Below are 22918 nucleotides of genomic sequence, written 5' to 3'. Positions count from 1 at the left end.
TTCATTATATAATACAGTTATACCATCTGTAAGCTATGATTTTCCAAAAAGAATCACAAAAAAAGTTAAAAACTACCAACAAAGGCACTGAACTGCTATGACTTGCTTTTTTTGTTGACCACCAACCTTTTTTTTGTAAACTAGTGAACGGTCACATCAAAAGATGAAATAGAATCCAATCCAAAAAGATTGGACCCCAAAAGGCACTGCCCAAACTACTGATTTGAAATGCTCAAAATGCATTCTCTTCATTTGTCTTCCCCCAATAGAGCATTCAATATTTAATGACATTTGCTGTACATTATACAAAAGGGTCTGTAGGTTGAAGTGAATATAACTTTCCACACAAGCAAAATGTAAATCTGCAAAATGAATCATGATCACATATCACTCATATGCAGATATAACATAAAACCTAAGGTTCAACAATACTATTACACCAAAAGACTAGACCTTCAGGAAACCCTTCTACCTAAACCCATTCTCAGACAAAGGCTAAAGCGCATTCTGCAAAGGCAAAAGGAAACAGAAGACAGTATTTCCAGAAAAGACTAGTTACAAACAGGAGCAAACCTGGGCTCTTTACTCACCATTTTAATACTGCCGCCAACTATAACAGATTAAAAATGTACACATGACAAAGTGGAAAAAAGTCCCAAAATGCAACAGTTTCAGCAAAAGAACATACTGACTAAGGATTACTACAGTTAACATCGGTACAGTAAAAACGATGGCAAACAGGGATTTGGCACCACATTTACAAAGTAAAAGCATGCACTGTTAATACACTTTAGATGTTTCTCAACAGAAAAGGCCATGAAGATGGAAAACAAGAGGCACCTTGTACAAAACTCCCTATAACTGAGACAAACAAGCAAGAATCAAAGTGGTCAATTTAGTAAATATGTAGCAGCAAAGACACTGGTTCTGTTTGGAATTTAGCAATTTGCATTTCTGATCGGCAGCTGCCCTGGGTGTGTCTGTATCCAAGAAGCTGACTTTATCATACTACATCAGCAGTAATTTGGTAATCTGCACAAACAAGGTTAACCTTCAACCATAAGCTTAAAGAAAAGAGAGAACTAGAATCTTATTGCAGAACTTTCCAATGTAATTACCATATGGAAACCATAATGGTACTTTGAGCAGGATAATAACATAAATTTCATAAAGAAAGTTGTATTTATAGCCCCAGTAGCTGGCAAGAATTGTAAGTAATTATGGAAGTATTATATTCTGACCATACCAAGAGTTAAAAACAAAGAGTTCCTACTAAAGAGGAATATTTTCAAGATGATCTGGTCACATCATGTGCATAGTTAAGATTGTTTGTGTTTTAATAAAGATTCTTTCGTAAATAAAGAAATAAAATTTAGTAAAGTTATTCTTTTCTTGATGAAAAAACCTTAAAAATGAACCACTGGTGGTTTAAGAAGGGGGGAAAAAAGAGTAAGCTACATATTGAAGTTCTAGAATGCAGCACCTCAACTTCACATCTTCCATAAGCATTTAAGATTAAGAAATCCAAGTGATGTCTTGATGATCGAATCACACTTTACAGTTCTTCCAATTCCAATGTCTGACTTTAGCATCTCATGTCAATTAAAAGTTCCCTAATACAGAATATTGTGCTAAAGAGTGCTAAGATTCTGCATGCTGCTGCCATTCCCTGGTCCCGTTCATGCTTGTAGCTGCCCCATGAGACAGCAAAAGGTGTCTGGTCTCAACACTCCACACTGTAGTAACTAGAAGAGAAGAATATTCTTAATTAGAAAAAGTTTACAAAGTCAAGAGACATCACTGTAGCACTATAACTACCTTGTATGAAACTTTACCTTTCACTAACATCCATGCTTTTCAATAAAGTCCACATTCCTTTAAGTTGTTTTTAATGATGACATCTGTAACAGCATCAAAAACAAACTGCACATTCTTCGTGTCTGTGGCACAGGTGAAGTGAGTATAGATCTCCTTGGTATCTTTTCTTCTGTTCAGATCTTCAAACTGGCATTGAATATAGGCAGCTGCCTCTTCATATGTATTGGAACCTAAAATGGACACCCAGTACTCTCAGTTCAAATTGTTAAAAGCTGCCTGAACTCAACTAAGTCAGACCATTACCATTTACTTATGGAGAGGGAACATAACCCAGTTAAATATGAATAGAATTCTCTATTTCTATAATCATTAGGTGTTCCTATAATTAGGTTCTTCGTAAGTGTGGACTCTCATGGTAACAAAAATAAAATCATCAAACACAAAGATTGAGGAAAACATAATGTTAAGTTTCTCTTTACCCTTTCATTTAGACTTTTCAGTTAAAAAAATCTAGAAAGTACAAAAGGAAACTAGGAAAGTAGGAAGGTACATTTCTAGAGAACACAATTGCTTAAAAGGTCTGAGAGGTTGTGTTCCTTGGAGTGATCTTGGAATAAAAATTCAACAGGGTAGTGCTTGCTTCGGTACCACATGTATCAAAATTGGAACAATACAGAGAAGATTAGCATGTCCCCCTCGCAAGGATGACACGCAAATTCGTGAAGCATTCCATATTTTTGAAAACAACTGGGTCGGATCATGCTAAAAGGAGATAATATTACTCTGCTACAAAGTGTCTCCAACTAGAAAGGATCAATGAAGTGAGAAATTGTTGAGAAGGATACAGTTTGCTTTTAGATGTCCTTTGTCCAATATGAACATTCATTCATAGTGTTTTGATTACCCTTATGTTACTACAAGATGGCAATAAACGCTACGGGATCGTTTGTATTAAAACAACAAAAAAAAGGAATTCAACAAGGTAAATTGTTCTTTTCAAAATCATTCCACAGTTTTAAGAAGGTTTAGCTTCAAAGCCTTAAGGTAATAATTTAAATAAGGAAAAGCAATACACTTTAAAAGAATGAATTTTAGGGTTTCTGAATTATATCTCAATAAAGCTCCTATTTTTTACAAAAAGAAAGGTGACAGGAACCAAAAGTAAAGCCTGTCTCAACAGTATTTGTAATTAATACCCTTAAATCACCTGCTTTTTACACCATCTTGTCTATTTATGGAACCTTTAGAGTAGCCTTAGAAACTGGCTATAGAGCCAGGGAAACGCAACAAAGACAATTCATTATTCCAATAAACTACAGGCTATTTTCAGTAACATTAAGCATAACAAAAATATCAATAACAAAGATATAAAGAAGACCAGGTAACAAAATGGAGCTTAAGAAAAAAGGAGCTGGATGTGGTGGCTCACACCTGTAATCCCTGCACTTTGGGGGGCCGCGGCAGGTGGGTCGCTTGATGTCAGGAGTTCAAGACCAGCCTGGCCAACATAGTGAAACCCCGTCTCTACTAAAAATCAAAAAATCATTAGCTAGGCCTGGTGGTGGGCACCTGTAGTAGAGCTGAGGCACAAGAAGCACTTGAATCTGGGAGGCGGAGGTTGCAGTGAGCTGAGATCGTGCCACTGCATTTCTGTCTGGGAGACAGAGCAAGACACTGTCTCAAAAAAAAAAAAAAAAAAAAAGGAAAGGAAAAGAATATTAATTAAAATATTTAAAGAACTGAAGGAAAACAGCTTTGTAGGTGCTTGAAGCAGGTTCTTAAAATCTGGAAAACAACCTCTGTAAATTAAAGGAGGCAGATGAGTGAAAAGTGAATTTTGTCTGCTAGGAACAGATACTAATACCTGGCAAATAAGGACTGTAAGAATCTGTACGCAGAATGAAGACAATGGAGGACAGGCTTGGAAGTTAACAACAACAAAGAAAATGGATATGATATTAAAGGGTCTTTGCTTTGTGTGAAGACTCTAAGCTGGGCCTTCAACATTAATGCCAATTCTTTTACTTGTCTTACATATCTCTCCCCCAATCCTAAAACTTGGTGGCTTTCTATAAACTCATCTGATTCTCATCTCCCTCTGTTCTTTACTCTGAACAGGTAACCACATTTCCAACTTTCTTGAGGAAACAGAGGCCATGAGGATTAAACTATATCTCAATGTTTTGGCCTACCACCTCACTCAAAATGTTACATATCTGCACTTATTTGTACTTCTGGTCTTAGAGGTGTCTTACTTCTTGCTCAAAAATCAATTGCTCTACCTATACTCTTTTTAAAAAATTATTGAGGAAAATTAACGTAACAGATATTTTAACCATTTTAAAGGGTACAATTCTGTGGCACTTAGTGTATTCACAATGTTATGCAATCACCACCTCTCTCTAGCGACAAAACTTTTTCAACACCCTATTCCCATTAAGTAGTCATTCCCTTTTCTTCCCATTCTCCCAATTCTCATAACCACTAATATGCTTTCTGTCTCTATGGACAGTAATTTGCCTATTTTGGATATATCATATAATAGAAGTATTGGCCTCTTTTACTTAGCACAGTGTTTTGAGTTTCATACAAGTTGTACCATCTATTATTATTCCTTTTCTTGGGTAAGTAATATTCACTGTATGTATATAACACAATTTGTTTATCCATTTATCCTACCTAGACTCTTAATTCCTTTTTTCCCACCTGCTTGCAAATCTTGCTCCTTCAATTACATCTGTTTTTTAATATATCTCTTTTGCTTATAGGATCTTAGCCCTCAGCCTATAAACATTCTTAAATCTCTCCTTTCCCTTTAAACCCACGTTGCTCAAGAGTAGTCTACACTTGTCTTCTTTCTTCACTTTCCATTCTGTAACTCACTGTACTCAACTTTCCGCTGACACTGCTCTCAACAGCAGGTCAACGACCTCCTAACTGTTAACTCCAAAGGCCCTTTTTCAGTATGTATCTTACTTATCTGCAGATAACACTGTTGACTGAAATATTTAATCAACTCACTTTTTAACCTCTCCTTTTGGTTATATTTCTTCCTCTCCTGCCAATAGAGGCTGCTCTCTATCTCTCTCATTCTATCTGTGGTCCTTTTTCTCCTCATTCTATAATAATATCTCCATAGGTCATTTCACCCATTTCCATGTTTTCATTACTGATGATCTCAAACCCCTACCTCTCCTCAACCTCGAATATAACTGTCCATGAGATATTATTTCAACGTTCTATAAATAATTAAAAATCAACATTCCTACACATGAATTCAGGTCACAGCACCAGCATCCAAGACAGAAACCTGGGAGTACCTCTGACTCTTCCCACTTCCTTACCCCTGCTTTACCCCTTCACTTGATTGATTGATTGATTGATTGACGGACGGAGTCTTACTCTGTCACCAGGCTGGAGTGCAGTGGTGCGATCTCGGCTCACTGCAACCTCCACCTCCCAGGTTCAGGCGATTCTCCTGCCTCAGCCTCCCGAGTAGCTGGGATTACAGGCGCACACCACCATGCCCAGCTAATTTTTCTATTTTTAGTAGAGACAGGGTTTCACCACGTTGGTCAGGATGGTCTCAATCTCTTGACCTCATGATCCACCTGCCACAGCCTCCCAAAGTGCTGGGATTACAGGCATGAGCCACTGCACCCGGCCTCACTTTATTATAGAAAGCATTTACAGTGTCTCCGCTAATTAAAGTTCCCCTTCTCTGGAAATACCTGACTCTGATCTATAAGTTTCATAGTGATCCATCCCTGGCAGTTACATTTGGGCCCGACCTCAACTGACCGGCCTACAGATTTCTGCCTGACTTAAACACGGCCAGAATCTCTCTCCTTGGAATCTGAAACCAAGGCCAAGCAATCCCAGTCTAGTCTGATCTCTTTTTTTTTTTTTTTGAGGTGGAGTCTTGCTCAGTCACCCAGGCTGGAGTGCAGTGGTGCGATCTCGGCTCACTGAAAGCTCTGCCTTCTGGGTTCACGCCATTCTCCTGTCTCAGCCTCCCGAGTAGCTGGGACTACAGGCGCCCGCCACCAAGCCCGGCTAATTTTTTAGTAGAGACGGGGTTTCACTGTGTTAGCCAGGATGCTCTCAATCTCCTAACCTCATGATCCACCCGCCTCAGTCTCCCAAAGTGCTGGGATTACACGCCTGAGCCACCGCGCCCAGCCTAGTCTGATCTTTTTGCCCAGAGATACAGAAACTGTGACTAGGCTGTTATCACATAAACTGAATAGCAGAGAAACGTGGTAAGGAAGGAAAGAATAATAAAAAAGATACACAGAGAGGAGAGAAAAAAGATGGGGATAAAGAGTGCTTCCAGGGTTCCTGACAATTATTTCCTAGTTCTAATTCTATTCTAAGACCTGTCCATTCTTGCCCTTGGGTTCTATGATATATACCTTAATCCCCATCAAAAGTTTTTATTTCCATCCTGAGTTCTTACTAATTCAAATCCCCTACTATCTATCTTTATTATTTATTGCATAATCTTTCTAAAGCACAGTTTCTTCTATATCATGTACCCCATGATACAGATCATGGTAGGATATTAAACCTTCAACTGATCATCATTGTCTCAGCATGAGATATAAGGCCCTCCATGAGTTGATCTCTGACCATCTCTCCAACCACTTCTTCCCTGCCACTGTAAACTCTAGTAATACCAAATTCCTTCTGGGTTCCACAACTGGTCATAACATTTTTCTACCTCCATATTCTCATATATGCAATTCCTCTTTTCTAAAATGCTTTTATTCCCGTCTGCCTGATGATTTCTATTTCATCCGCTTAGTAGCTCTAGAAAAAGACTACAATGACCCCATCAGAAGTAACTACTTCTACTCCACTTCTATTAATGCACATTTTGCACTATAATAAAACTATTTATGTGCAATTAAACACTATAATAAAATTATTTATGTCCCTCTGCAACTACATGTCAGTTTCTTGGGCACAATGATTACAATTTACCCTTGTATTTTCTTCAACATATTGGGAGGCATCACGCTACCTGACTTCAAACTATACTACAAGGCTACAGTAACCAAAACAGCATGGTGCTGGTACCAAAACAGAGATATAGATCAATGGAACAGAACAGAGCCCTCAGAAATAATGCCACATATCTACAACTATCTGATCTTTGACAAACCTGACAAAAACAAGCAATGGGGAAAGGATTCCCTATTTAATAAATGGTGCTGGGAAACTGGCTAGCCATATGTAGAAAGCTGAAACTGGATCCCTTCCTTACACCTTATACAAAAATTAATTCAAGATGGATTAAAGACTTACATGTTAGACCTAAAACCATAAAAACCCTAGAAGAAAACCTAGGCATTACCATTCAGGACACAGGCATGGGCAAGGACTTTATGTCTAAAACACCAAAAGCAATGGCAACAAAAGCCAAAACTGATGAATGGGATCTAATTAAACTAAAGAGCTTCTGCACAGCAAAAGAAACTACCATCAGAGTGAACAGGCAATCTACAGAATGGGAGAAAATTTTCGCAACCTATTCATCTGACAAAGGGCTAATATCCAGAATCTACAATGAACTCAAACAAATTTACAAGAAAAAAAAAACAACCCCATCAAAAAGTGGGCGAAAGACAGGAACAGACATTTCTCAAAAGAAGACATTTATGCAGACAAAAAACACATGAAAAAATGCTCATCATCACTGGCCATCAGAGAAATGCAAATCAAAACCACAATGAGACACCATCTCACACCAGTTGGAATGGCCATCATTAAAAAGTCAGGAAACAACAGGTGCTGGAGAGGATGTGGAAAAATAGGAACACTTTTACACTGTTGGTGGGACTGTAAACTAGTTCAACCATTGTGGAAGTCAGTGTGGTGATTCCTCAGGGATCTAGAACTAGAAATACCATTTGACCCAGCCATCCCATTATTGGGTATATACCCAAAGGACTATAAGTCATGCTGCTATAAAGACACATGCACACGTATGTTTACTGCAGCACTATTCACAATAGCAAAGACTTGGAACCAACCCAAATGTCCAACACCGATAGACTGGATTAAGAAAATGTGGCACATATATACCATGGAATACTATGCAGCCATAAAAAATGATGAGTTCATGTCCTTTGTAGGGACATGGATGAAACTGGAAATCATCATTCTCAGTAAACTATCACAAGGTCAAAAAACCAAACACCGCATGTTCTCACTCATAGGTGGGAATTGAACAATGAGAACACATGGACACAGGAAGGGAAACATCACACTCCAGGGACTGTTGTGGGGTGGGGGGAGGGGGGAGGGATAGCATTAGGAGATACACCTAATGCTAAATGACGAGTTAATGGGTGCAGCACACCAACATGGCACATGGATACATATGTAACAAACCTGCACATTGGTAGACGCCGTACGTGCCAGATGGTGTCACCTGGAGCTTAAAAAGCTGCACGCAAGTATTAAATTTCTGACAATGGCCAAGAACAAATCAAGAGGGCCGAAGTCCAGGAATGTATTTCACATAGCCAGCCAAAAAAACTTTAAGGCTAAAAACAAAGCAAAACCAGTTACCACTAATCTTAAGAAGATAAACATTATGAATGAGGAAAAAGTTAACAGAGTAAATAAAGCTTTTGTAAATGTACAAAAGGAACTTGCACATTTCTCAAAAAGCACTTCACTTGAACCTCTACAGAAAGAACTGATTCCTCAGCAGCGTCATGAAAGCAAACCAGTTAATGCTGATGAAGCTACAAGATTAATGGCTCTGTTGTAATATAGTGGTGATGCATCTAATTCTCCACAAAGACCAATAAATTAAATGTTTTATACAAAAAAAAACCCTGCACATTGTGCACATGTACCCTAAAACTTAACGTACAATTAAAAAAAAAAGTATTATTCTCTATTAACATATACCAAATTTTACTTTATGAGACAGGGTGTCACTATGTTACCTAGACTGATCTCAAACTCTTGGGCTCAAATGATCCTCCCGCCTCAACCTTCCAAGTAGTTAGAATTATAGCCACCATGCTCAGCTCCCAAATTTACTTTTTCTCCTTTTTTATTTTCCTCAAAAAATGAAGATAGAAATTTAAAATAAACACAGAAAACTCAACTGTGTCTGATATGGCACTCTTTTTTTTTTGAGACGGAGTCTCGCTCTGTCACCCAGGCTGGAGTGCAGTGGCACGATCTTGGCTCACTGCAAGCTCCGCCTCCCAGGTTCACACCATTCTCCTGCCTCAGCCTCTCCGAGTAGCTGGGACTACAGGCGCCCACCACCACGCCCGGCTAATTTTTTTTGTATTTTTTAGTAGAGATGGGGTTTCACCGTGGTCTCGATCTCCTGACCTCGTGATCTGCCCGCCTCGGCCTCCCAAAGTGCTGGGATTACAAGCGTGAGCCACCGCGCCCGGCCTGATATGGCACTCTTGACTCAGGGGGTTTTAATCACAGGCTTCATGCCAATGCCACTACCATTGAATACTCTCCCCATCATTAAAAAAAAAAGGCAGTTTTATGAATGTCACCAAAGTGTTGATCTAAGTAAGATGTGTACCTCCAATAAAATCTTTCATAACCCCTTACCTGTGTATTCTGGATAACAGATAGTTAACGGACTCCTCTTTATTTTTTCCTCAAAAAGGTCTTTCTTGTTAAGGAAGAGAATGATTGAAGTTTCTGTAAACCATTTGTTATTACAAATGCTGTCAAACAGTTTCATGCTTTCATGCATTCGGTTCTGAAAAAGAAATAAAGGATGATAGGTCAGTAGCAAAGAGTAAAAGTGGATTAACTTAATGAAAAAGACAAACCAACAGGTTTTGCAGCACTAAATGGCATTCATGGAAATAAGTCAAACACCAATAAGATAAAGTTGAGTGTCAGTCCTCATTTTTGTAATTTTTGGGGGAGAGGAGGTAGGAGGAAGGGCTGGCTAACATCCTTTCCACATACTCAGTGCGGCTATAACATCTTTTTTAGAGTAATAGGGCACAGATCAAAAAACTTAAAGATACTAAGTTTTGGTTGAATGTGGAAATGGATGCAGACAATCTTCCTAATAAGTTATTTTCCATTTCCTGGCTACATTGGACAGGCTTTTTACCAGAAGCTCCAACATACCATCTCCTCGTCCTCAGCCAGAACAAGGTCATAATCACTGAGGGCCACACAGAAGATAATTGCTGTCACTCCCTCAAAACAATGAATCCACTTTTTTCGTTCTGATCTTTGGCCACCTACATCAAACATCCTGCGCAAGGGGGAAAGAAAGCAAATTCAGCAAGGTCACACATACACCTTTCCCTAAACTGAAATGATTAGGAAACTTCCCACTATTACATATTCAAAATTTCATTTATAATAGAAGACAAAGAATAGATTAAATGCAGTCAAAATAATTATCCTGGCTAAAAGTACAAGACAACAACATAAGAAAATAAAATTTGTGAATAATCTAGATTCTCATTTTAGATAGTTGAGCCTCCTCTCTATCAAAGCTTGTACCAGATGTGTGAAAAGTCAGCAGAATAAGCACTGAAATGGATTAAAGGAAGGAGGGGAAAAGAAGGAAAAGCAAAGAGCTAAATAATACAGTTTGAGATAATAATAATAATAATAATGGCATATTTATTGAGTGCTTACCATGGTGCCAGACACTACTACTAAACATCTTAACTCATTTTGCCCTTGTAACACTCCTAGAAGTACTATTATTATTATCCCAATTATACAGATAAAGAAATTGAGGCACATTCAATGTTAAATGATTTGCTCAAAGGTACACTACTAACAAGCAGGGACTGGGGATCTGAACCTAGGCACTCTTAACTCCAGCACCCATGTTCTGACTCTCAAAATGGTTTGCCTCTAAATGCCCTATTTGCACTCTGCTTCCATAACTTCTCCCTATCAAGTTTGTTTTCCTTACCTTAAAAAAAAATTGGAGATTAATTGTAAAAACAAATAAATTATATTTTTATGGTAGGACTCTATGAACCCAATAACTAAAAAACAGCCTTGACCAGTATTTCCAAACTCCGAGTCTTACTTAAACCTAATTAATAAAAACAAAGTCTCAACTGTTCACAAACTTTATGTTACACTCTAGATTAGTTTTAGTCCAATACTGTCTTCTGGATGACTTACTTGGTATTCTGAGTCAACTGCTGAACTTCTATCAACAGCATCCTCAACTACCTTCCTATAGTAAAAAGATCTGCACTGCTTTGTGTTTTAGCTGATACTTAGGTCTGATGACGTATGCATGCAAATTGTTACTTGTGATCTGTGTTTGAAGAAAACGATAAAATTTTTAAAGGCTAAACTCTGCCAAACTGGTTTAATGTATAAGATCTATAGTGACTAGAGGCCTACATTTCCAGAGATGTTTTCCCCCAGAAATTGAAAGAAATAAGACACAGTTGGTGATTTCTCAATGTATACTTGAAAGGAATTATCTCTTTATGACCCAACTCTTCCTTTGGGTTGATCTTGCACAATTCTTTTTGACCTTTGGTCATGACACCTGAAATGATGTAATCACAAGTTGGCTTTAATATAGGGTCATAATACAGGTTTTAGGAAGGCTAACATCATATATTTCACCATGGAAGTCTCAAGGGGAGACACACCAGTAACTTCAATTTACTCCCCCATTTTCTTCTACAAAGTCTGTATAACACTGTGAAGTTCCAAGGTGGGCTTTTAGCACATATTAACATTTACAATATCATTCACTAAGAGATCAACATTTTATAAACATTACCTCATTAACTGAGAGGCAAGTAAGCAATTACACAATGCCTTGCATATGGTAGATGCTCAATAAATGTTTGAATAAATGGATAGTGGTTTTGCCTAGAGAGAAGAGGAAAAGGAAGAAATGATAGTACTTCATAACAAGATATCTACATGCCAACAATCAAGTAGGTGTGGCACCTTAATTAGATCTGGCTATTGATCATGGCATAAAAAGACAGGACAGTTAGGATTTGCCTAACTAAAGACTGATCTATATAACACCACCCATAAGAAAGTTTCCAACACTAAATAATGATCACAACTTTTAATTATAAGTAGATTACAAACCTTATACAAAGAAATCTCATTCTTATGGTCTCACGAGTGATAATCCATGTGGTCTTTGCTGCTCTTGCTAAATAAATTCATCAGTACTAAAGATAAGCAGCAAGTCTATTCTAAAAGCATTCATAGCTGAACTGCTATTTTCCTGCACCAGGAAAAAATCTAGTTTGGTGTATTAGGATTTCAAGACCCCGACTGGTATCTAGTAATATGTAAACCCTATGTGGATTTCACAAATCCTGTGGAAGAGTTGTTTTCAGAGAAAAAACCGAGAGGATTTGAGGTAGTAGTTACATCTGTATGCAATAATACCAAACATCACATTCTACATATACGCATAATGACATAACTAAAGAACACATGGTATATTGAAGGGGAAAAGTTTACTCCTAATCTCAAAGGTCACAAAAGAAGAAAATGGGAACCAAAAAACATTTCTAATATTTATAAAAGACCATTAACACAGAGACAAGCTGAGGCTAGTTTTAGAATTACTAATGCTGCTGGGTGTGGTGGCTCACATCTGTAATCCCAGCACTTTGGGAGGCCAAGGTGGGCAGATCACCAGGTCAGGAGATAGAGACCATCCTGGCTAACACGGTAAAAGCCCATCTCTACTAAAAGTACAAAAAAAAAAAAAAAATTAGCCAGGCGTGGTGGCACGCGCCTGTACTCCCAGCTACTCAGGAGGCTGAGGCAGGAGAATCACTTGAACCCAGAAGGCAGAGATTGCAATGAGCCGAGATCGCACCACTGCACTCCAGCCTGGCGACAGAGCAAGACTCCGTCTCAAAAAAAAAGAATTACTAATGCTAATGAGAAAGTTATTGGTATTAGAATACTAGAATTTTCTCTCTCTAAAACAATCACAATTGGGCTGGGCACGGTGGCTCACACCTGCAATCCCAACACTTTGAGAGGCTGAGGCGGGAGAATCGCCTGAGCCCAGGAATTTGAGACCAGCTTGGGCAACAAAGAGAGATCCTGTCTCTACATAAAATTTTTTTAAAACATTAGCCTATAGTGGCATGAGCCTATAGTCCCAGCTACTTGGAAGGCTGAGGCAGAAGGATCACTTGAGCCCAGGAGGTCAAGGCTGCAGTGAGCCGTGATCACACCACTCCACTCTAGCTTGGATGACAGAGTAAGACCCTGTCTCTAAAAAAATAAAATTTTAAAAACAAACCAAAAAAATCACTGTTTATATGTCATCTTCCAACCCAAAATACCTCTATCCCCAAGTCTATTTTCCATTCTGCACTGTATTAAGAAGTTAATTGTACATGACACTATGCACAAATTACTTCAAGAGCCATGACAATACTTGCTCCATCCCATTCAACTTGAAGGGAAATTCAAACCAATAAGAAGTGACACTGGTGAGAAAAGCATTTCTATTTTAAATCAAAATGGCAAAACAAAACCATGTAACTAACCAAAAAAAACTGGTTTTCATAAGTTTAATATTGTTATCCTATTAAACATTCAATATCTGTTTTGGTGAGTCTAACAAAAAAGCAGCTGAAAAGAATAAAATTAAAACAAACCAGTTATCACAGGAAAAATTTTACTGGGAGGCAAGTTAAATTTATTTATGAATTTAAATTCCTCTAAATGGACACAAACATTTGACGCTATCTGGAGAAACAAGAGATGTTTGGGCCTCTATTCAGTTAAAATATTCAAACACTGCTGATAAATATGTTAAGTTTAAACCAAGGAATACTGCCCAGAGAAGTTTTACCCTGATTAAGAGATGGTAAACTAAAACGAAAGATACTTGTATTTGGCACACCTAGCAAAAAGGCTAATGACTTACTTGAAGTATAGGTCTTTGAAGGTGAAATGCGTTTCTACAATGCCTGTGGTCTTCACTCTCGTCCGAAGAACATCTTGCTGAGTTGGAATGTAGTTAGACTGGGATATTCTATCCAGATCATTTAGATAACTAAATAAAAGACACATTTACTTTTACTTGGTGAAGCCAACCATGTGCATAGCAAATGAACAGACTAAATTAGTTCCTATTCTAAACCTGTTTCTAGTTACTAAGTGGCAAAACAGAACCAGATCTTCAGTATCATAGAAATGATAAGAAGCCAGGCATGGTGGCTCACACCTGTAATCCTAACACTCTGGGAGGCCAAGGCAGGAAGATCGCTTGAGGCCAGGAGTTCAAGATCAGCCTGGGCAACATAAAGAGACCCCTGTCTTTACAAAATATTTTAAAAATTAGCTAACCATGGTGGTGCATGCCTGTAGTCCTAGCTAATCCTCCTACCCTTGAGCGAAACAGGAGGATCATTTGAACCCAAGAGGTCAAGGCTGCAGAGTGCCACCGTACACCAGTCTGAGTGACAGAGTGAGACCCCCGTCTCTTAAAAAAAGAAATAAATAATAAGAAAAAATATGAATCCAACATAGGACAATTAAAGTATAGAGTCTATATACATTAACAAAAGTAGGTTTTTTTGTTTTATTTTGTCTTGTTTTGTTTTTTTGAGACAGAGTCTCGCTCTGTCACCTGGGCTGCAGTGCAGTGGTGCGATCTCGGCTCACTGCAACTTCCGCCTTCCAGGTTCAAGTGATTCTCCTGCCTCAGCCTCCTGAACAGCTGGGATTACAGGTGCCCGCCACTACGCCCAGCTAATTTTTTGTATTTTTAGTAGAGATGGGGTTTCACCATGTTGGCCAGGCTGGTCTCAAACTCCTGACCTCAGGTGATTCATCTGTCTCGGCCTTCCAAAGTGCTGGGATGACAGGCGTGAGCCACCGCACCTGGACACAAAAGTAGGTTTAATTCTACAGAATTAAATTGTGAAGGCCAATTTAAAAAATTAAAACAACAGGAACAGGAAATTTTCTTATTAAAGAAAAATTCCTGAAATGTAATACTAAATCAACTGTGTACTGTATAATACCAAAACCAAACTATACCAAAAGTCCTCAGACAATTAAACTTAATAGGTCATGTGTGTTTAACCATTTGACAGGACATTAGAGAATGGTGTTTGATTAACTAAAATTAAGAGAACTATAGTGAGTAAGAATATTTTCTGTTTTCTTTCAGTAAACAGAAGAGTTGGGGAGGTTTGCGTGTTTTTTTAATCTAAACGAAAAACAAATTGTAAATACCTCCAAAAAAATTAATTTGTTCAGGGAAATAATTAAAAGACTGCTTCAAAACTGTATTCTTTGCTGATTCCAGGCTAGAAAACTGATGAGCAGATGGCACCAATATAAGTCAATCATTAAAGATCTATAAAACCAAATACTATCACTAATGTAAAGAGGCAAGCTTAGATCAACAGTTATGAAAATCTCTATAATATAAGCACATGTAGTTAGAGGATTCAGAGCTTTCTGAATGAATGATGAAAAAAAGCAATTATAATCTACCTTTGATGACCACTGGTAGAATTATTCAAGCTATCAATACCTGCAACTAAAATATGTTATTAAAAGGTAGGCAAGAATCCTGAAATGTTTCTAAAGCCAAGTTCTCACTGAAAGAATAAACAAGTTTTCAAATACAGTCATGTGCTGCATAACAATGTTTTGGTCAACAACAGACTGCATAAATGTATGCTACTGATCCTGTAAGATTATAATGGAGCTGAAACACTCGTAGCCCCTAGTGACATCATAGCCGTCGCATTACCCTTTTATATGTTTAGAGATGTTGAGATATACAAAACTTACCATTATGTTACAATTGCCTACAGTATTTAGTACAATAACATGCTGTACAGGTTCATAGCCTAGGAGCAACAGGCTATACCATATAGCTTAGGTGTGTAGTAGGCTATACCATCTAATTCTGTGTACGCATACTCTACGATGTCACACAATGACAAATCACCTAATGATGCATTTTTCAGAATGTATCCCTGTCCTTATGCATAGCCTGACTATATCATTTAATTTCTTCTTGTAACAATTTAAGCTAGAATGATGATGTGAAAAGTAGGAAAACAGTAATATTGGAGAAAAAACCTTAATGCTTAAAAGTGCCCTCATCTAGTACAGAAAGAAATACAGATAACAAGTGCTCACCAGGCCCCGCAAAAGTACATTAAAAAAAAATACATTCTGGGCCAGGCACGGTGGCTCATGCCTGTAATATCCCAGCACTTTGGGAGGCAGAGGTGGGTGGATCACGAGGTCAGGAGATCGAGACCATCCTGGTTAACACGTTGAAACCCTGTCTCTACTAAAAATACAAAAAATTAGCCAGGCATGGTGGCGGGCGCCTATAGTCCCAGTTACTCAGGAGGCTGAGGCAGGAGAATGGTGTGAACCTGGGAGGTGGAGCTTGCAGTGAGCAGAGATCGTGCCACTGCACTCCAGCCTGGGCGACAGAGCGAGACTCCGTCTCAAAAAAAAAAATACATTCTGAATCTAGGCTTCATAAATAAGTATATGTAAAAGAGGTAAAATAGGATAACATGTAATAGCTTAATATAAGTATTCATTACAAATTCTCTAAAACTATGTTAACACTCAAGATAATATCCTTGACAGAAAGATACTTCTTCGTTCCATGACTCAACCTTCTCTTTCTATACGAAGTCTACTATTGTGATCTGGCAAAAGATGTACTAGTGAAATCCAGTGTGGCCCAGACACAGAGAGCTGGCTGCATAAAAAGGAATACCACAATTCTAATTTCCCTCTCTAGCTGGCTATCAGTGCCAAGCCCTTACATAGAGGGAACTTATGAGTTGGAACAGATTCAGAACCCAGCCACAACAGATGTCTCTCCTCCTTCACTTGCTTATAATAAAATGCCATGGAACTAATTTTGTGGTGCCACATCTCCCATTTACATTCCAAGAGGGAACTTTTTTCTCCAAATCATACAAATGACCAAGGGCTCTATAATCCTAAACTTAGACAATTTTTATAAAGTATCCTATAAGCTTCTAAGAGTGTCTATTACTTAAACATTTCCTTAAGGATGGGTACTAAACTTTCTGTAGTGTCACCAAGTTATTCTCTGTTATAGTTTCACAGAGAAAAATTACTTACTATGAAGCAGAATCATTGAGCTGATATTCCCTGGATCTGCTGAAGCAAGCTTGTACCCCACCATCTCGCCATAACCGTTTAATCACTCCTGCTAGTTCTGGAGTCATGACTCCTTCTTCAGCACTGCCAGCTAAAACAAATAATTGCCGGGCATCATCCTGAAGAAAGCAGTTAAGAAAGAGATAGATGACTCTCCATTTCTTTAAGACTTGATGACAGTCTCTTTAAAATATACACATATTACATGTTATGTTAAAAGAGGTGTTGTTACACAGACCTTTTCTGACAGGCCAGCATGACAGAATTAATTATAAATTATTATAAATTATTCTTATTCTCATTTCACTACAGTTCTAAGTCGAGAACTGAGCTGAGGAATGATTTTACCTCCCCACCACTCCTCCACACACCACCATCCCCAGAAAAGATCATTTCTGGCCAGCCCACAAATCTCCATCCAGACTGCTAATAATTTTTGAGAGAAAAAAACTGGTTTATGGGACAGGCTTATGTAAAACATTCCCATTCTACTAAAGGAAGCCTACAATAAAAATAGAAATAAAAAGACTAGCACATAGGAGGTAAAGTCTAAACACCTCAAAGGGAGTAAAACATTAATCAAGTTTAAGAAAAAAGTATTCTCTTCTTTGCCTTCAGCCCAGACAGTAGAACAAGAAGAGGAGATGGAGGCACTTAAGGAGTCTAGAAGCCTAATGGGGGAAATAAATCCCTCAGGGAAAGATTCAAACAGTCCCTAGATTTCCCTAAAGGAATAAGGAATAATAATAATGTTCTGAGAGAGCGAAAGGAAGGGAGCAGGAGGAAAAGAAAGTAACCATAACTTCATGAGTCATAGCCATAGTTTTCTTTCTTTCTTTCTTTTTTGAGACAGAGTTTTGCTCTTGTCACTCAGGCTGGAGTGCAATGGTGTGATCTCGGCTCAGTGTAACCTCCGCCTCCTGACTTATAGCAATTCTCCTGCCTCAGCCTCCCAAGTAGCTGAGATTACAGGCATCTGCCACCACGCCTGGCTAATTTTTCTATTTTTAGTAGAGAGGGGTTTCGCCATGTTGGCTAGGCTGGTCTCGAACACCTGACCTCAGGTGATCCACTCGCCTCGGCCTCCCAAAGTGCTGGGATTACAGGTGTGAGCCACCGGGCCCAGACATAGCCATAGTTTTCTAGGTGGTTATAGTTTTTAAACATAAAATATGTGAGGGAGAGGACAGAAATGGATTATGAGATTTTTATTGTTTTGCTTTATTCTATCCATCCCTACTTGTTGGTTTAAAAATAAACACAGGTCTCACGGGATGATTTTCCCATCCACATCTAATATTTATCTACCTTGAGAGATTCCAAATAACTATAAAAATAAAAAATTTAAAAAGTATATAACGTGTAATGAAAAAGTAAAGGAGAAAGGGAAGCAATCATTTGTATCTTAAGTAGTCATCAGGACAAATAAACTAACAAACAAAAGTCATTTCAGACCACAGGTGAACTCACAACCAAAAACTCCAAAGACTTGTGAATTACCAGAACTTGTGCATCCACCTTAGCAAAACAAAACCATCCATGGTGCACTCAAATTATTTTTGCCAAACTCTGGGTCTCCAGCTCTAATTGCTTTTACCTAGTAATACTTCCTCCTTTGTGATCCTTTCCTGTATTCTTTCTAGTAATATTTAGGCTCAATCCACTCTCATTTAGCTTCTGAGATCAGGCGCATTCAAGGTGGCATGGCGGTAGACTAGGCTCAACTCTAAGAAACCTTAGCTGGTTGAGCACGGTGTCTCACGCCTGTAATCCCAGCACTTTGGGAGGCTGAGGCGGGCGGATCACAAGGTCAAGAGATTGAGACCATCCTGGCCAACATGGTGAAACCCCGTCTCTACTAAAAATACAAAAATTAGCTGGGCGTGGTGGCGTGTGCCTGTAGTCCCAGCTACCCGGGAGGTTAAGGCAGGAGAATTGCTTGAACCCAGGAGGTGGAGGTTGCAGTAAGCTGAGATGGTGCCATTGCACTGCAGCCTGGGCGACAGAGCAAAACTCCATCTCAAAAAAAAAAAAAATCTTAGCTAAGATCTATATGCCCCTCCCTTTCTTTTCAAAGATAAAATTTTAAACAAATGAATGAGAAAAGTTGAAATATTAGACAAATTGGCAAACATACTCAGCAGTGAGCATGTCCTTCTACATATGCAAGGTATGGTGCTTTATCTAACATGTGAAGTCTTTATAATCCCCTGGTTCTGAACTTTGACCTATACCCATGCACGTATTCAAATAACCTTATTAAGCACTACTTAAAAAAAAAAAAACAAAAAAAAACCATGACTCTAATTTTAGAAACTTCAAAAGGGAGGGAATTATTACTACTTTTTTTGCTGTCCTGACTCTATAAATATTCTTTTAGGAGGAAACACTTTTTTCTTATCACTTAATTTCTTCCACTGACCTGCTCTTGCTTCCCCACAATAAACCCTCTCTAAAGGTCTATAAAGAGGTCCCTCTTGGCCGGGAATGGTGGCTCACGCCTGTAATCCCAATACTTTGGGCGGCCAAGGCAGATGGATCACCTGAAGTCAGGAGTTCCAGACCAGCCTGACGAACATGGAGAAACCCCCGTCTCTGCTAAAAATAGAAAAAAACTAGGCAGGCATGGTGGTGCATGCCTATAATCCCAGCTACTCGGGAGGCTGAGGCAGGAGAATCGCTTGAACCCAGGAGGCACAGGTTGCGGTGAGCCAAGGTCACACCATTGCACTCCAGCCTGGGCAATAAGAGTGAAACTCTGTCTCAAAACAAAAAAAAAAAAAAAAAAAAGAGGAGGCCCCTCTTTACAATAAACTTCACACCTCCACACTTAAGCAGATGTGAAAAAGGAACCTATTCCACACCCAGCTCTATTTTCCATTCACACTCTCTAACCAACTATAAAAAACTAGAGTAGAGGCCGGGCACAGTGGCTCACACCTATAATCCCAGCACTTGGGGAGGCCGAGGCAAGTGGATCACCTGAGGTCAGGAATTCAAGACCAGCCCGGCCAACATGATGAAACCCTATCTCTACTAAAAATACAAAAATTAGTCAGACATGGTGGCGGGCGCCTGTAATCCCAGCTACTCGGGAGGCTGAGGTAGGAGAATCACTTGAACCCAGGAGGCAGAGGTTGCAGTGAGCCGAGATCGTACTGTTACACTCCAGCCTGGGTGACAAGAGCAAAACTCCGCCTCAAAAAACAAACAAACAAACAAAAACACTAGAGGACAATAAGAGAGGAGCTATAAACATAAAACCTTACACACAGAAAGAAAAAAAAAAAAAGGAATGTTTAAAAATTATAATATAGGATTACAGATTAGGTTGTGTGGACACCAGAAAGCTGGATGATTTAGGAGGCCTGAGAGGGATTAATGATGTCAACTGCATCTGGTGACACAGGAGTGTTAGGACCCAAAGATTAATGACGATTTGATAACGGAAAGAAATGGGGCCGGGCGCGGTGGCTCACACCTGTAATCCCGGCACTTTGGGAGGCCGAGGCAGGCGGATCACAAGGTCAGGAGTTCGAGACCAGCCTGGCCAACATGGTGAAACTCCATCTCTACTAAAACTACAAAAATTAGCTGGGCGTGGAGGTGCGCGCCTGTAATCTCAGATACTCAGGAGGCTGAGGCAGGAGAATTGCTTGAACCTGGGAGGCAGAGGTTGCAGCAAGCCATTGCATTCCAGCCTGGGCGACAGGGCAAGAGTCTGTCTCCAAAAAAAAGAAAAAAAAAGAAAAAAAGAAATGAAAAGGTAGGGAGATAAATAAAGGAAGACAGACGGCGGGGAATAAAATTAAAGAGGGAAAGAGAAAAGGGACAAACTAAAAGAATAAATAACTGAGATAGAGAAAAAACCAAGAGACAGGGAAGAGAATAAATACAGTGCTACTGACCAGTTACCAGATACAACAAATACAACAGAGAAGTAGAGTTAGGTGACAAGGAGAAATGAGAAAACAGAGGAAGAAAAAATAAGACCACAGATAGAGCTGGTATAAAGAAGAAAAAGAGGAAAAGAAGGAAAGAAAAGCAGGGGGTGAGAGAAGGAATAGGAAAGGGTAAGATAAGGATAAAGGCTTTATTTTTGCTTGACTGCCAAACTTCCCTGCTCAGATGCATAGAAAAATAGTCTCTATGTGATATAGTTCACAAAAATATAAAAGTCACATTCACATATTTTCTTATTTTTTGATAACAAGTCTCTCATTTCACAATCCCTAATCTAGCTCCTCTTCCTTTATGCCATTTCTAAGACACTTTCTAGTCTAACACTATCCAACTGTGACTACCCTTTCAGTATTTCCCCTCAACAATTTCCTATGTTTTTATCAAATATAAATTCGCATTTGATTAGTTGGGAGTGGCTTATAAGAGTTCCTAAGCAACTTCATAGACATATAGGTTTTGCCTTTCCAGGGAGACTTCCCAAATCATTTCCTTTTATTTCGCCATGGCACGTAAGTATGACACTCTGAATACAGCCAGTGAGTCCCTTAGATGTAGGAAATAATTCTATAATTTCCCAGCCTTCTCTGGATCTTAGCTGCTAATAATATCAAAGATCTCCTGCCTTCATTTCGGCGCCCTCCCCAATGGCATAAGACATCCTAATTACATATGCTCTAATTTTATAAACTAGATCTTCAGGGTCCACTAAGTATTATTATAATAATACAACTTTTTAAATAGCTGACATGTGCAAGGCATTAAAGAATCATACTAGGGCATGTTATACTCCAATTCTGTAGCCTAAGGTTCCATGTAGTATACAGTATTCTTGAATATCTGACTTAGATATTCAAGAATTTGGACTTAGTGCTCATGTCCTTACAGAATTTATTCTGGCAGGCTGATTTTGGCCTTTAATCTGTACACCTCAGAGAGCAGAGCTACATATCATGGCAACCTTTCTCTTAGATTATTTTAATATACTATTATCAACTACTATAAAAGTCAACAGTGCTGTTAAAAGAAGAAAAAAGCAATTGAATAGAACAGTTATCCCAGAAACCTACCGTGCACCCACAGAATCCCATTTCCTAGGCTCCTCTTGGGGTGGTTTTATCTAACACCTGCTGAAGTAGATTGCTAACACTTCTCAAGTGAGCACAAAGTACTTTGCTACATTTTATCTTGTTGCTTAAATTCATTTCCCTAAAACATGAAGCAAAAATTTTGCTTAACTTAACTGTATCTGCTGAATAAGAGCAAGTGAAGAGGAAATGAGAAACACTTACTGCCCTGGCAGCTTCCCCAAAGTCAATCTTTAGCCGTCCCATGGCTCTTATGATTGCAATGATGGACTGTATAGTATTGCTGTAGACAACTACTTTATATTGTTTACATTCATCCTCTGAATAGCCATCTTCATGTATGATTCTTTAAAACAAAGAAAACCACAAGTCAACACCACGGACCTAAAATGAAAAGATACTATGGACTTTTTATGCATTAGGAGAAATCCTAGTCTAACAAAACGCCACATTCCAACTTACTTCATCTGTTTCACAATGGTGCTTTTACCAGATTCTCCAGCACCTGTAAGAAAAGAAAACCAGACTTTGAATTTCTCGGTAATCAACATAAAAGTATAATATCAACATGAATGATAACTCTAGATTGATGAAAACCACGGGTCCTAGGGAAAATTTTGGTGAGGCTTTCATGTCTATCAAGAAAATGTATGGAGCTTCTCCACTACAGCATTTTGCTTTCTTTACATAACTCAGCAACCAAGAGACAGGGAAGAGAATAAATACAGTGCTACTGACCAGTTACCAGATACAACAAATACAACAGAGTATAATTTATTGAAAGTGTCCTAGGGCTTGCTTGGTATCATTTGTGTAAAATAGGCATATCCAAGGACAGATGGCAACATAAACTTTTGGAGGAACTCATTCGCTACATA

General features: G+C 38.7%; 2 protein-coding genes and 1 non-coding gene across 3 annotated transcripts in view; 2 read left to right on the top strand and 1 right to left on the bottom strand.

Moving 5' to 3' along the window:
• Window positions 1-574: 574 nt before the first annotated feature.
• GNAI3 (G protein subunit alpha i3) overlaps window positions 575-22918 on the bottom strand; it is a 47797-nt gene continuing 25453 nt past the window's right edge. The window contains exons 2-9 of the mRNA XM_063624544.1: window positions 22503-22545; window positions 22245-22386; window positions 16954-17111; window positions 13742-13870; window positions 9958-10087; window positions 9421-9574; window positions 1836-2048; window positions 575-1745 (exon numbers count right to left, since the gene is read on the bottom strand). Of these exons, the coding sequence (XP_063480614.1) occupies window positions 1858-2048; window positions 9421-9574; window positions 9958-10087; window positions 13742-13870; window positions 16954-17111; window positions 22245-22386; window positions 22503-22545 (947 nt within the window). The 3' untranslated portion in view covers window positions 575-1745; window positions 1836-1857. The remainder of the gene's footprint in view (window positions 1746-1835; window positions 2049-9420; window positions 9575-9957; window positions 10088-13741; window positions 13871-16953; window positions 17112-22244; window positions 22387-22502; window positions 22546-22918) is intronic.
• On the top strand, window positions 2451-2557 carry LOC134734957 (U6 spliceosomal RNA). Its single transcript, XR_010117825.1, has one exon. It is a non-coding gene; the product is annotated as a U6 spliceosomal RNA (small nuclear RNA).
• LOC134733804 (ribosomal biogenesis factor-like) lies at window positions 8235-8667 on the top strand. Its single transcript, XM_063624547.1, has 2 exons — window positions 8235-8412; window positions 8530-8667. Exons 1-2 carry the CDS (start codon window positions 8300-8302, stop codon window positions 8600-8602), a joined length of 186 nt encoding a protein of 61 aa, XP_063480617.1. The 5' UTR covers window positions 8235-8299; the 3' UTR covers window positions 8603-8667.

Source organism: Symphalangus syndactylus, chromosome 12 (assembly GCF_028878055.3).
Source record: "Symphalangus syndactylus isolate Jambi chromosome 12, NHGRI_mSymSyn1-v2.1_pri, whole genome shotgun sequence".
Lineage (NCBI taxonomy): Eukaryota > Metazoa > Chordata > Mammalia > Primates > Hylobatidae > Symphalangus > Symphalangus syndactylus.
Note: the sequence above shows the minus strand (reverse complement) of the source record. Positions and strands in the feature narration are given on the sequence as shown.